Source organism: Syngnathus scovelli, chromosome 2, assembly GCF_024217435.2.
Source record: "Syngnathus scovelli strain Florida chromosome 2, RoL_Ssco_1.2, whole genome shotgun sequence".
Lineage (NCBI taxonomy): Eukaryota > Metazoa > Chordata > Actinopteri > Syngnathiformes > Syngnathidae > Syngnathus > Syngnathus scovelli.
In genome coordinates, this window is record NC_090848.1 from 26,588,736 (window position 1) to 26,600,917 (window position 12,182).

At 45.1% G+C, this 12,182-nt stretch overlaps 1 protein-coding gene across 1 annotated transcript in view; it reads right to left on the bottom strand.

Annotated features, from left to right (window-relative positions):
- Window positions 1-12,182, bottom strand: part of itpr3 (inositol 1,4,5-trisphosphate receptor, type 3) — a 459,677-nt gene that overhangs the window by 343,195 nt on the left and 104,300 nt on the right. Inside the window, exons 13-14 of the mRNA XM_049754123.2 lie at window positions 9,396-9,556; window positions 9,179-9,320 (exon numbers count right to left, since the gene is read on the bottom strand). Coding sequence (XP_049610080.1) covers window positions 9,179-9,320; window positions 9,396-9,556 — 303 coding nt within the window. The remainder of the gene's footprint in view (window positions 1-9,178; window positions 9,321-9,395; window positions 9,557-12,182) is intronic.

The following is a 12,182-nucleotide window of genomic DNA, read 5'->3' on the forward strand; positions in this document are numbered from 1 at the left end:
AGGTTGAATGCTAAAAAGAAAAACGTAGCTTTTGGATTGATAGTTAACTAGAGAAAAAACTGGAGAACCAGTAACACATGTAGAAGATGTGTGAACTGAGAAATTAAGAAGCGTTTTGGAAAGAAAGTCAAATTAAAAGATGATGAAATCACATGTAGTAATACAACACTTTACTACATATGGATTCTCTAAATCATACAATTGAGTAAAATAAAACATACGTTTTGATTCGTATTCAAATTTCTAAGATTCTTGTGATAAACAATGAGAAAACGATTGAAAAGTAACTAAAGAAACTACAAGAAAGCGAAAATGTCTAATCATTTGCTAGCTGAGTCACTCCCCATTCGGGGAGGGCATCCATTTACTTGCTAAGCTAGTTGTCAAAACAGTCTAATTGCCACGAAAAGTAGCTATGTGCACGTGTCCAGTACACACACACACGAGACTGATAAGGTGTCAAGAGGTAACAAGCTTGCAGACAGAACCACAAAGCAGCAGCGCAAAAGACACTTCAAATTTTATACACACAAGAAGCAGATTAGATCACTGAAACATTTTTAAAGATGTGCAGCGACAAAGTCCATAGAGTGAAATTCAATTATGGACGAAAAGAGGGGCAAGATTAGAGAATGGCATCTATAAATGACCTACCCCACCAAAGAACCTATGCTAATGGTGAGCAATATTGAGCCATGGTGCGTGTCACATGGCTCAAGAGGAGGGATAGTGGGGCAGGTCAGTCAGCTTTATACAACATATGGATTTGATTCATATTCAAAACATTTTCAAAACAAAACAATTTTTTTTTGTAGAGCTTGTTTCAACAAAAACAAAAACACTGAATGCCTCCAATTTAAAAGATCAATTTGACCTTTGCAGGATGATCTGCTGTGTCGGATCTGGACTGCCATGAAAGTATGATGTTTATATGTGTACTTTGTCAACAACCTCTGTACATGTTAAAGAATGGGATGAATATCTAGAATGAATGTGGATAATTTGTTTCAGGTAACTAACTATAAGAGTAACTGAAAAAAGAAACAATTGATTGCTTATGGCAAAACAAGCTGCAAAGCAAAAAAAAAATTGAATATGTCATATGTATGGATTTGCGACCGATTATTCATGTTGTACCGTTGCCATTGACCAAAGATTGTGTGAAATCTGTCACGTCTACTGGATTGTGAAGTTAACTTAAAAAGTTAAAGTCCCAATGATCATCGTCACACACACCTCTGGGTGTGGTGAAATTTGTCCTCTGCATTTAACCCATCCCCATGTGATTTTGATCCATCCCCTGGGGGAGAGGGGAGCAGTGAGCAGCAGCGGTGCCGCGCTCGGGAATCATTTGGTGATCTAACCCCCCAATTCCAACCCTTAATGCTGAGTGCCAAGCAGGGAGGCAATGGGTCCCATTTTTATAGTCTTTGGTATGACCCGGCTGGGGTTTGAACCCACAACCTTCCAGTCTCAGGGCGGACACTCTAATACTAGGCCACTGAGCTGTGTGACAGAGCAGTCTATATAATATCCATTGAGAGAAAAAAGAAAAAAAAAGAAGCCATTGCTTTCAGAGAATGTAGTCAAGCGAAATTGTATATACATCAACATGCCAAGATCTGGGAAAAAAGCTGGTAAAAAACAAAATATCTTTAAATTTGAGAGGTGACGATGATTTGACCGAAATTGATGCAATTGGAGTCCCTAGAGGAGTTCCTGATTAATAAGAATTAAATGACCAAATTGCAGCGGGATGGGAGTCCTCCATTTGCTGCTGGTGAACGATGAACAAGAGTGTAGACAGGATAAATTACATCCATTACAACATGCAGAAATTGGGCAAACGGACACAAGCGGGGCTCGAGGCAGTGCATAAACAGCTAGCCACGCCTTCCCTAATGTCGATCCAGAACCACAATGCTCATGATATGTTGTTGTCTGAGAAAGGAGGCGTCTGCGCAATGTTTGGAGAACACTGCTGCACCTTCATCCCCAACAACACCGCCCCTGATGGGAGCCTGACGGATTGCAGGCCTGCGATCCCTCAAAACGAGGATGAAAGAGCACTACAAGTGGATGAATGCTTTTGGGAAGTATAACGCCATTGTGTCCTCAATTTTACCATCAGTTTCAGTGTTGCTGCTATGCTCACCTTGTATGGATGTTGCATACCGTGTCTTCGTTCTCTGTTTAATTGTCTCGTCACTACAGTAATATCGCCCATGGAGGACAAGATTGCTCAGATATACCTAATGTCTGAGCGGCAACATGATGATGTTGATGGCAAAATTCCTGCATCTGTGTTACCAGACTTTTTCCAGATCCATGGGATTCTGAATGATGACATCACAACATTTATCCTTTGGTGTAAACATATTTGTCCTCATGAATGTGATCCGACGACTGAGAGTCGAGAAAAGGGGTTGTTTACGGTCATGTTTGAATTTGAGCAAATATGTGATAAACAGTGGGGAAATGTCAGGATAATTAGTTTTGTAGAAGCGCTGGCCGGCCTGAACCGGAGGTCTCATACCTTCGCTCAAGGCCAACACATCTGCCAGGTTTTAGGGAGTTCTTATACTCCCTTCCTTGTCTTATCTGTGAGAGGCCCTCACTATTTATGAACAGAACACCTTTGTTCTTTGTCTAGCTAAAGAGAAGTTCTTTATCTATTATGCCTTGTAGTTTCTATTTACGAATTGTTGTTGACGGGACAGTTTTTAAGTTATCCCATATTTACTCAATGTTTGGTTAAGTAGACTTCATGCAAGTTATCTCACATCTGCTTAACGTTTGTTGGAGTGTATGCACGAGAGGTATCTGATGATTTACTCATCATTATTATTGTGTGAAACGTAGCAGGAAAGTCTAGAGCATTGTTTTACAGGGACACGGCATCCAGGAGTTGGATATCAACACCGTGCTGTCACAGTCAAAGATGCTGACCCTTACCGCCCTGGACTTGCAGACAGTGCCTGTGATCAGCTATTCTGGGCAAATCTCAATGTGACTGTTAGAGGATGAACAATACCACAAGTGGCCTACACAGAGAGACCAGCTGGAGTGAATTACACGTTACATCCAAGGTTTATCCGATGCTGCCCGCCAACTGGACAGGAGTGTGTGCACCAGTGTGGGTGACAGACTACACCTACAGGATACGACATCATCAGCTGACAGAAGCACACAACTCTTCTGGACGTCGACGCAGGATTGAGGTTGGGAAACTATCGCTCTTCATCGAGACACTGAACTATCGTTTTCAATCCTTTGTGAACCTCTCACTGCAAATCAACGATGAACAAAATAGAGAGATTCAGGCTATTAGACTGATGGTCTTGCAAAACAGGATGGTGCTGGACTTGTTGACGGCAGCACAAGGTGGTGTGTGCCACATCATTGGGACTTCCTGTTGCACATACATACCAGGAGAAAATGACACCCACATCAACGCCATGAATTCACTGAAGAAGGCCATGTTTAATGACAAGGTCCCACATCAGTTTGATTTCTTTTCGTGGCTATTCTCTGGCAATTGGTGGCAACTGCTTTTGAAATTGCTGTCTCCTGTGCTTGTTGTGCTGGTGGTGTTGTGCTTGTTTACGTCCTGCGTCATCCCATGTTTGAAGTCTGCTGTGTCGAAGTTTGTGTCCTCTACTGTAGCCCAAGTTCATATACAACTTCTTAGAGATGACGGATGTGATGACGATGATGAAACATGGATTGCGTAGATGCTGTTCTGTTGAGCATGTTTTACAGAAACTTGATGATTTGACCATCGAAAATGCTTCACAAGTGATGGATACAATGATGTACTGTTTCTGTGTTTTTATTTTTATTTTTTTATTGATAGAATTCTGGTCGCCTGTGGCAAAGGGGCCGTGTAAGAATTTTCCTGCTAATAACATCTGGCCGACAGGTTTTTCGCCTACACAATAAGTTTGATCTGGGGTATCAAGGTAATGCCTCATCTTCACTGGAAAGTGTTGCTATCATTGTTTGTTGTTTTTTATTTTTTTACTATTCTTCTTTCTTCATTATACATATATATGTGTGGTTTTTTTTTTACTTGTCTTTGTTGTTTGCGGTGGCATAATCATATGATAAAACAGGAGGGAGATGTTAGGGTTTTTCAAATTATCCTTATCGTATGATTATGTTGGAATGCAACCGGTAATAAATAACCTACCTTGTCCCATCCTCCACAAGGTCGTAAAACATCCCCTGATATGTTTTGACTTGAGCACAAGGGCTTCCTATTCAACCTACTCTTACCCCCACTCTCTTTCTCTTAATAAATATGTCCTTGCAGTTGGGAGAGCCAGACTTCATTCCTTCAACGAGTGAACTCTCCACCTGCAGGTGTCTAAAAGAACTTGCTTGTCTACCGTGTGGTTCTTGCAAAATAAGTTGGAGTGAGCAAATCTCTAACACATAGTTTGGTAAACTTGTTAGCATGGTATTTATGCTACTGTTATCTGAATAACTCCTAATAGTTCAAGATGGCGGCGCGTGCACACGCAGCAGCCACTCTCTGTCCCGTTCGGTGTTTTGTGAGTGTTTACTGAGTGTTTGTCCGGCAGTTTTGTGTGTGTTCGTCTCGTGTGATACATCGTGCTACTAGTGCAGTGGGCATGTTCTGCTCAACATCGGCGGAAGTGGGTTTTATGGCGTTCTGGACTTTGGTGCGGAGAGATTAAGGGCGCTCGGAATGCTTCGTCATGGAGCGACGCCGGACTGGCCTGCTTTTCCTCCCCCGGTTGGACTGCGTCGTGAGTTTGGACTGCTCCGTCCTGGAGCATTGTTGGGATGTGTCGGCAGCGGGTCTGCAAGGCAGCGGAAGAGGGGCCAGCGCGGAGACGTCGGGCCAGACTTGCGGCCAACCCAGCTCGCCCAGCCGTGCCTTCCATTCTCCTGGCGTACGTTTGTTCGCGGGACGACAAGATGGGTTGCGTTCGCCTGATAGGATCCACGAAACGGACAGTGCGTGCCTGCTGTGTGCTCGTGTTCACAGTGGCCTGGTTGACTGTCATCTTTCCGGACTCTGCTCTGCATCGGGAGCGGCTAGTGTGCTATCACTCTTATTGTTCATCTTCTTGTTTTATTTTTCCTGTGTTGTTTACTTGTATGTGCGTTGTGAACTCTGTCTTGTCACCCTGGGATAGTGAGATACGTAATTTCGATCTCTTTGTGTGTCTTGACATGCGGAGGAATTGACAATAAAGGAGACTTTGACTTTGAATATGTTGCGTTCTCAGTCGTTGTTTATGTGTCATGCAGTATTCCCTATAATTTTTCAAGTGTCTTTGCAAACACAGAAGCTCCCTGTGCACACTGTGGACCACAGTGTGCAACACCAGATTAATAAATAAATAAATAAGTAAATAAATAAATAAATAAACAAACAAACAAATCGGGGTCGGATTTTGTTTCGAGTGACAGCTCATTCCTTTTCTGTCTGTCTTTTGCGCTCTCTTGCAATAATGTACTGATCCCCTGTCCCATCTTGAGTCTTTGTACAATTCCAACAGTTTTTAAATGACATTTCTGCTGAATGTGACGCTTGAGGTAGTCCATCTTCCATTCCTTCCATATTTTTCCCTCCGTAAACTCACCCGCCCCTTTTAAATGTTAAAAAACATTTAAAAGTAAAAAAAGAACTTCTAAATTGATGAAGCATGTGTCTAACCTTTAGGACAATGTCGTATTGCTCCAAATGTTCATTTACATTCCTTTAGAAGTCCATTTTCGCGTGTTAGCACGATCGCAAATTAGCATCTTTACGCTAACTCGTTAGCCTGCCCAGTACTTCTTGTTGGTGACCATACTTCGCGGATTTCACTCATCGCGGGTGTTTTTTTGGAACCAAATATCCGCGATAAATAAGGGATTACTGTATTCTATTTTTATTATAATTTGCCTTTCAAGATGGCATGTCTATTCTTGGTGTTGGATTTTATCAAATAAATTTTCCCCCAAATTGCAATTTATACTCCAGTGCCACTTATATATTTCTTTTTCATCTTTATTATCCATTTCATGGCTGGTGCGACTTGTACTCTTAAGTGATTTATAATCCGGAAAATACAGTACGTCTTTCCAAAAAGAAAACTCATTTTCTCCTTGTTTTGTCTGATTTCTGATTTGAGTGAAACCAAACTATTTTCAAATGGTGATAACTAAAGAACGGTATGAGTTAGAATAATACTTTTTTTCTAATTAAAGCTGAGGGTCCAATCTTTCATTTGGTACCGCTTGTGTATATATAGCCATAGCACACAATATTCTGTAGGCGTTACAAAATGAGTGAAAATGCTCGAAATCGGCTGGGATTTTAGGGGTTGTTGTAATTAGTAAATTATTATTTAATTATTGTGTGAAGGCAAATGGCCTTCACACATTCCTGTACTTTGTGTGAAAGCTAATGATCTTCACGTTATTATTTTCCTTTATTATTGTGTGAAGAATAATGGCCTTCACATATGTGCCATTCATCCATCCATCGATTTTCTATACCACTTGTCCCCACGGAGCCTATCCCAGCAGTCATCGGGCAGTAGGCGGGGGACACCCTGAACTGGTTGCCAGCCAATCGCAGGGCACACAGAGACGAACAACCATTTGCACTTGCACTCACACCTAGGGACAATCTGGAGTGCTCAATTGGCCTACCAGGTGGGAGGAAACCAGAGTGCCCAGAGAAAACCCACGCGGGCACGGGGAGAACATGCAAACTCCACACAGGGAGGGCTAGAGGTGGAATCGAACCCACGCCCTCCTGTGAGGCGGACGTGCTAACCAGTGCCCCACCGAGCCGCCTCCACACCATTCACTTTATTATTGCATCCATCCATTTTCTATTCCGCTTGTCCCCACGGGGGTTGCGGGCGTCCTGGAGCCTATCCAAGCGGTCATCTGGCAGTATGATGATGATAGAACTTTATTCATCCCAGAGCGGGGGAATTCACTTGTCACAGCAGCGCATATGAGTGCAGCAATACAAGTGCAAACATTTCAAAAAGTGTAAATAACAGACAAGGACAAATACAAGTGCCGCTAGTAGAGACGAAACACAATTTTATCAGGTGCCACGCATGTTGTAAAGTCTGACAGCAGAGGAAATGAAGGACCTGCGGAACCGTGCCTTCCTACACCGTGGGTGTAAAAGTCTGCCGCTAAAGGAGCTGCTCAGGGACTGCACAATGCCATGGAGGGGGTGAGAGGTGTTGTCCATGATGGATTTAAGCTTAATCAATGTCCTCCTCTCACCCACAACCTCAATGGAGTCCAAGTTGTGGTTGTGGGTGAGAGGAGGACGTTGATTAAGCTTAAATCCGTAGGCGGGGGACACCCTGAACCGGTTGTCAGCCGATCTCACTTTATTATTATTGTTTATCAATATAATCACTTTATTTATTATATATGCATAGTATATGTTATTCTACACTATTCACATTCTTCTCGTCTTACACTTTTTAGGCATTTAATTTCTTCAACATTTTTCAACCGATTCTCACCGTTACACCTTCAACGTACAGTCAAGCCTCGGTTTTTGACCACAATCCGTTCCAGAAGGTGGTTCAAGAAGCGAATCGGTCAAATTCTGAATCTATCTTTCCCATTCCAAATAATGGAAAAAAATGTAATCCATTCCAAGAAAAAAAAAAAAAAAAACTTTTTTAAGCATTTTTTTCATTTGTGCATTTTTGTCCGATCGCGCAACTGCAGCGCACCGCCAAACGCGCAACCGTAGCGCGTCGCCGACCGCGCAACTGCACCGCGCTGGTTGCATTATTGTGACAGAGCCGTCGCTGAAATTTAGAAAATAATTTTAAAGTCCAAAATTTAAGTGGACTTAAGTGCGGAGGGATCTTAATTTTGTCATATCGCGCAACTGCAGCACACCGCCGAACGCGCAACCGTAGCGCGCGCCGACCGCGCAACTGCACCGCGCTGGTCGCATTATTATGACAAAGCCGTTGCTGAAAATTGGAAAATATCTTTAAAGTCCTGATGTACTTTCCAAAATTTAAGTGGACCTCATTGCGCAGGGAGCTTAATTTGGTCCGATCGCGCAACCGCAGTGCGCCGGGCGCTCACTGTCACATTGCTTCAAGAGCGTCTTTGTGTTTTAGGATGGCTTTACTGCTCCCACTTGCTTTCTTTGGAGGCATGATTAGGGGTTAATACAATCCTCAAAGGAACGGAAATACAATAACAACGCAGTCAGTCGGCATCCGGGCCGCGCGGTCGGGTTTTCTCAGGTCCTCCCGGCTCATCTCGCAGGTTCAACTTCCAAATTTTGGTCGACAAGCAAAGCAATTTGTTCGAGAACCGGGACGTTCGAAAACCGAGGCTTGACTGTACTCCAAAAATATCACGCGAGCGGCGCTTCCATTTTTTTCATTCCAAATATTTACACTTTTGGCAAAATTCATAAAATTCCAGCCAAAATTTCACCATTCATTCTTAACAGCACATTCATCATTTTCATTTACGCTATTCCCATTTGCACAAAGTTGAGAATGTGTCGTGAGTGCACAATAGTAGCGAACAAAACCTTCTCAGGGTTCGTGTAAGGTCACAAAAATTTGTCAAACAATCGCCAGACATGTACTTTCCTTGTCGGAAGACAAAAACAAACTTTTAGGAAAATGTTTGGTGAACGTTTTGCGACTTTGAACAACCCTAACAAATCTTGACGAGAACGTGGATTTTGCTACGTTCGCCAGAAGTTGCAAATGTTCACCCATCAGTGGACTGGGGGCTTAAATGTCAAGGGTCTAGTTCACAGGTGTCAAACTAAAGGCCCGGGGGCCAGATACGGCCCGCCACATCATTTTATGTGGCCCGCGAAGACAAATTGTGCATCAAATTCGTGTGTCATTATTAGAATTACAAATTGTTTTCACTTTTAATAATATCTTTATTTTTTAAATATTTGACCAGTCTTTACTCGCCTGATTTGAGAACGAGTTATTTGGCAGTTTGTTTTGTAGCTTTTACTGTATATATTGTGAGGTGCTCATACATTTATTTGGGTTTACAGTCATAATGGCCCTTCGAAAGAAGCTATGACACAATGCGGCCCGCGAAAAAAAATAGTTTGACACCCCTGTTCTAGTTGGACCTCGTGTCTAGCGAGATTATGTGATTTGTGGGAGATGTTCCTTACCTGCTTAAGTATGTTCTGCTCCCTCATTAGCTTCTGCCTCTCGCGATTGGCTTTGGTCATAGTGACGTCCAATATTGGTTGACCGCTGTTGACAATATCTACCACGAAGAAGACCACATCCTCTAGCAGCTTGATGGCAAAGCTGACAAAAAAAAGGTGAGCATGTAGATATTTATTCATCCATTCCCATGCACTGTCCACACAGCAAGAGTCTCACCGGCGGTCGTTTTGGTTGATGAAGCCCTGAATGAACTGGTCCACCACCATGCTCAACATGGCACTCGCGTCGTTGGCAAAATCCAGATCCCGAATCTCCATCACAGGAACCGAGACGATGGCAAATGCCTCCTTGTCCTCTTTGGTGGGACACGTTCCTAACTGTAAGGAGGACAGTGTCAACCTTCTAAACCAAGGCAATTGTTTGTGTTTTAAGGACTTTTATATTAAAACGACAGTTGTGAAAGATGGAAGAGTTCATTTATTATCTTCTTTTGCATTCAACTTGTCCTGATAGGGGTCTCACAGCACATTATCTTTTACCAGGCAAGATTATTTTCTGCATCCACCACCTTTCTGATGGGTTAAAGCAAAAAAAAAAATCTTTTGATTAAAAGTTTTTTCAGGCCAAATCATATCTCCTCATTTATTTAAGTGCTAGGAAGCACACTGTTTCTTTTTTGCCACAGAGTTGCTTCTTCAAAGTTTTCATGTAAAAAGAAGTATAATGTGTACACTCCTTTAGCCCAATAGACCGAGTATTCTAGTACAGCATTTAAATACTAAGAAGGTTTAAATCTAAACCATATTAATATACCAGAACATTGTTAATAGAAGAGGGCAATGTTGAACAGAATTCTATTGCGGTTTTCGCTTATGTAATTTCAATGTTTTCATTTAATAAAATTATTCCTTTGGCAAGGTTTGACCGTAACTAACTTACGTGAGTCATCACCTTATCGTGGTGGAGGGGTTTGCGTGCCCCTATGATCCAAGGAGCCATGTTGTCTGGGGCTTCATGCCCCTGGTAGGGTCACCCATGGCAAAAGGGTCGTATGTGAGGGGCCAGACAAAGCACAGCTCACCCAAGCCGCTTATGATGAAAAATACAAATGGACTTCGTTTTCCCTCGCCAGGACGCGGGTCACCGGGGCCCCCCTCTGGCCTGGAGGTGGGGCTCGAAGGCGAGTAGCTGGTGGCCGGGCCTTCGCCCATGGGGCCCGGCCGGGCATAGCCCGAAAAGAAAACGTTGGTCCCCCTTCCCATGGGCTCACTACCTGTAGGAGGGGCTAAAGGGGTCGGGTGCAAAGTGAGCTGGGCGGCGGCCAAATGCGGGGGCCTTGGCGGTCCGATCTCCGGCTGCAGAGGCTGGCTCTTGGGACATGGCAAAAGTGTCCTAGGTGAGGGCCAGACAACGCATAGCTCAAAAAGCCCCTTATGATTAAAAAGATATATGGACACAGATTTCCCTCACCCGGATGCGGGTCACCGGGGCCCCCTCTGGAGCCAGGCCTGGAGGTGGGGCTTGAAGGCGAGCGCCTTCGCCCATGGGGCCCGGCCGGGCACAGCTTGAAAAGGAAATGTGGGTCCCCCTTTCCATGGGCTCACCACCTGCGGGAGGGGCCAAAGGGGTCGAATGCATTGTGACAAATGCAGGGACCTTTGCGGTCCGATCCCCGGCTGCAGAAGCTGGCTCTTGGGACATGAAACGTCACCTCTCTGGCTGGAAAGGGGCCCGAGCTGGTGTGTGAGGCAGAAAAGTTCCGAGTAGACATAGTCGGACTTGCCTCCACACATAGTTTGGGCTCTTTACAAGCCCTCTCGAGAGGGGCTGGACTCTCTTCCACTCTGGAGTTGCCCACGGTGAGAGGCGTCGAGCAGGTGTGGGCATACTTATTGTCCCCCGGCTGGGCGCCTGCACATTGGGGTTCACCCCAGTGAACGAGAGGGTAGCCTCCCTCCGCCTTCGGGTGGGGGGACGGATCCTGACTGTTGTTTGTGTCTATGCACCAAACGGCAGCTCAGAGTATCCACCCTTCTTGGAGTCCCTGGAGGAAATGCTGGAGAGCGCTCCTTCTGGGGACTCCATCGTTGTACTGGGTGACTACAATGCTCACGTGGGAAATGACAGTGAGACCTGGAAGGGCGTGATTGGGAGGAACAGCCCCCTGATCTGAACCCGAGCGAGGTTCTATTATTGGACTTCTGTGCTCGACATGGATTTTCTATAATGAACACCATGTTCAAGCATAAGGCTGTCTATGTGTGCACTTGGCACCAGGACACCCTAGGCCGCAGTTCGATGATTGACTAGTCGTGTCATCGGATTTGCGGCTGCATGTTTTAGACACTCGGGTGAAGAGAGGGATGGAGCTGTCAACTGATCACCACCTGTTGGTGGGTTGGCTCCGATGGTGGGGGAAGATGCCGGTCCGCCCTGGCAGACCCAAATGGTCTGTGAGGGTCTGCTGGGAACATCTGGCAGAATCCCCTGTCAGGAAGAGCTTCAACTCCCACCTCCGGCAGAGCTTTTCCCACGTCCCGGGGGAGGCGGGGGACATTGAGTCCTAGTGGACCATGTTCCGCGCCTCCATTGTTGAGGACGTCGACTGGAGCTGTGGCCCTAAGGTCATTGGTGCCAATCGTGGCGGCAATCCCCGAACCTGCTGGTGGACACTGGGGGTAAAGGATGCTGTCAAGCTGAAGAAGGAGTCTTATTGGGCCGTTTTGGCCTGCGGGCCTCCGGAGGCAGCTGACAGGAACCGGATGGCCAAGCGAAACGCGTCTTCGGCGGTTGCTGAGGCAAAAACCCGGGTGTGGGAGGAGTTTGGCGAGGCCATGGAGAATGACTTCCGGACAGCTTCAATGAAATTCTGGTCCACCATCCGGCGTCTCATGAGGGGGAAGCAGTGCACCGTCAACACTGTTTACAGTGGGGATGGCGTGCTGTCGGTAATGAGAACCCTTCGAAGACCTCCTCAATTCCACCTACACACCTTCCATTGTG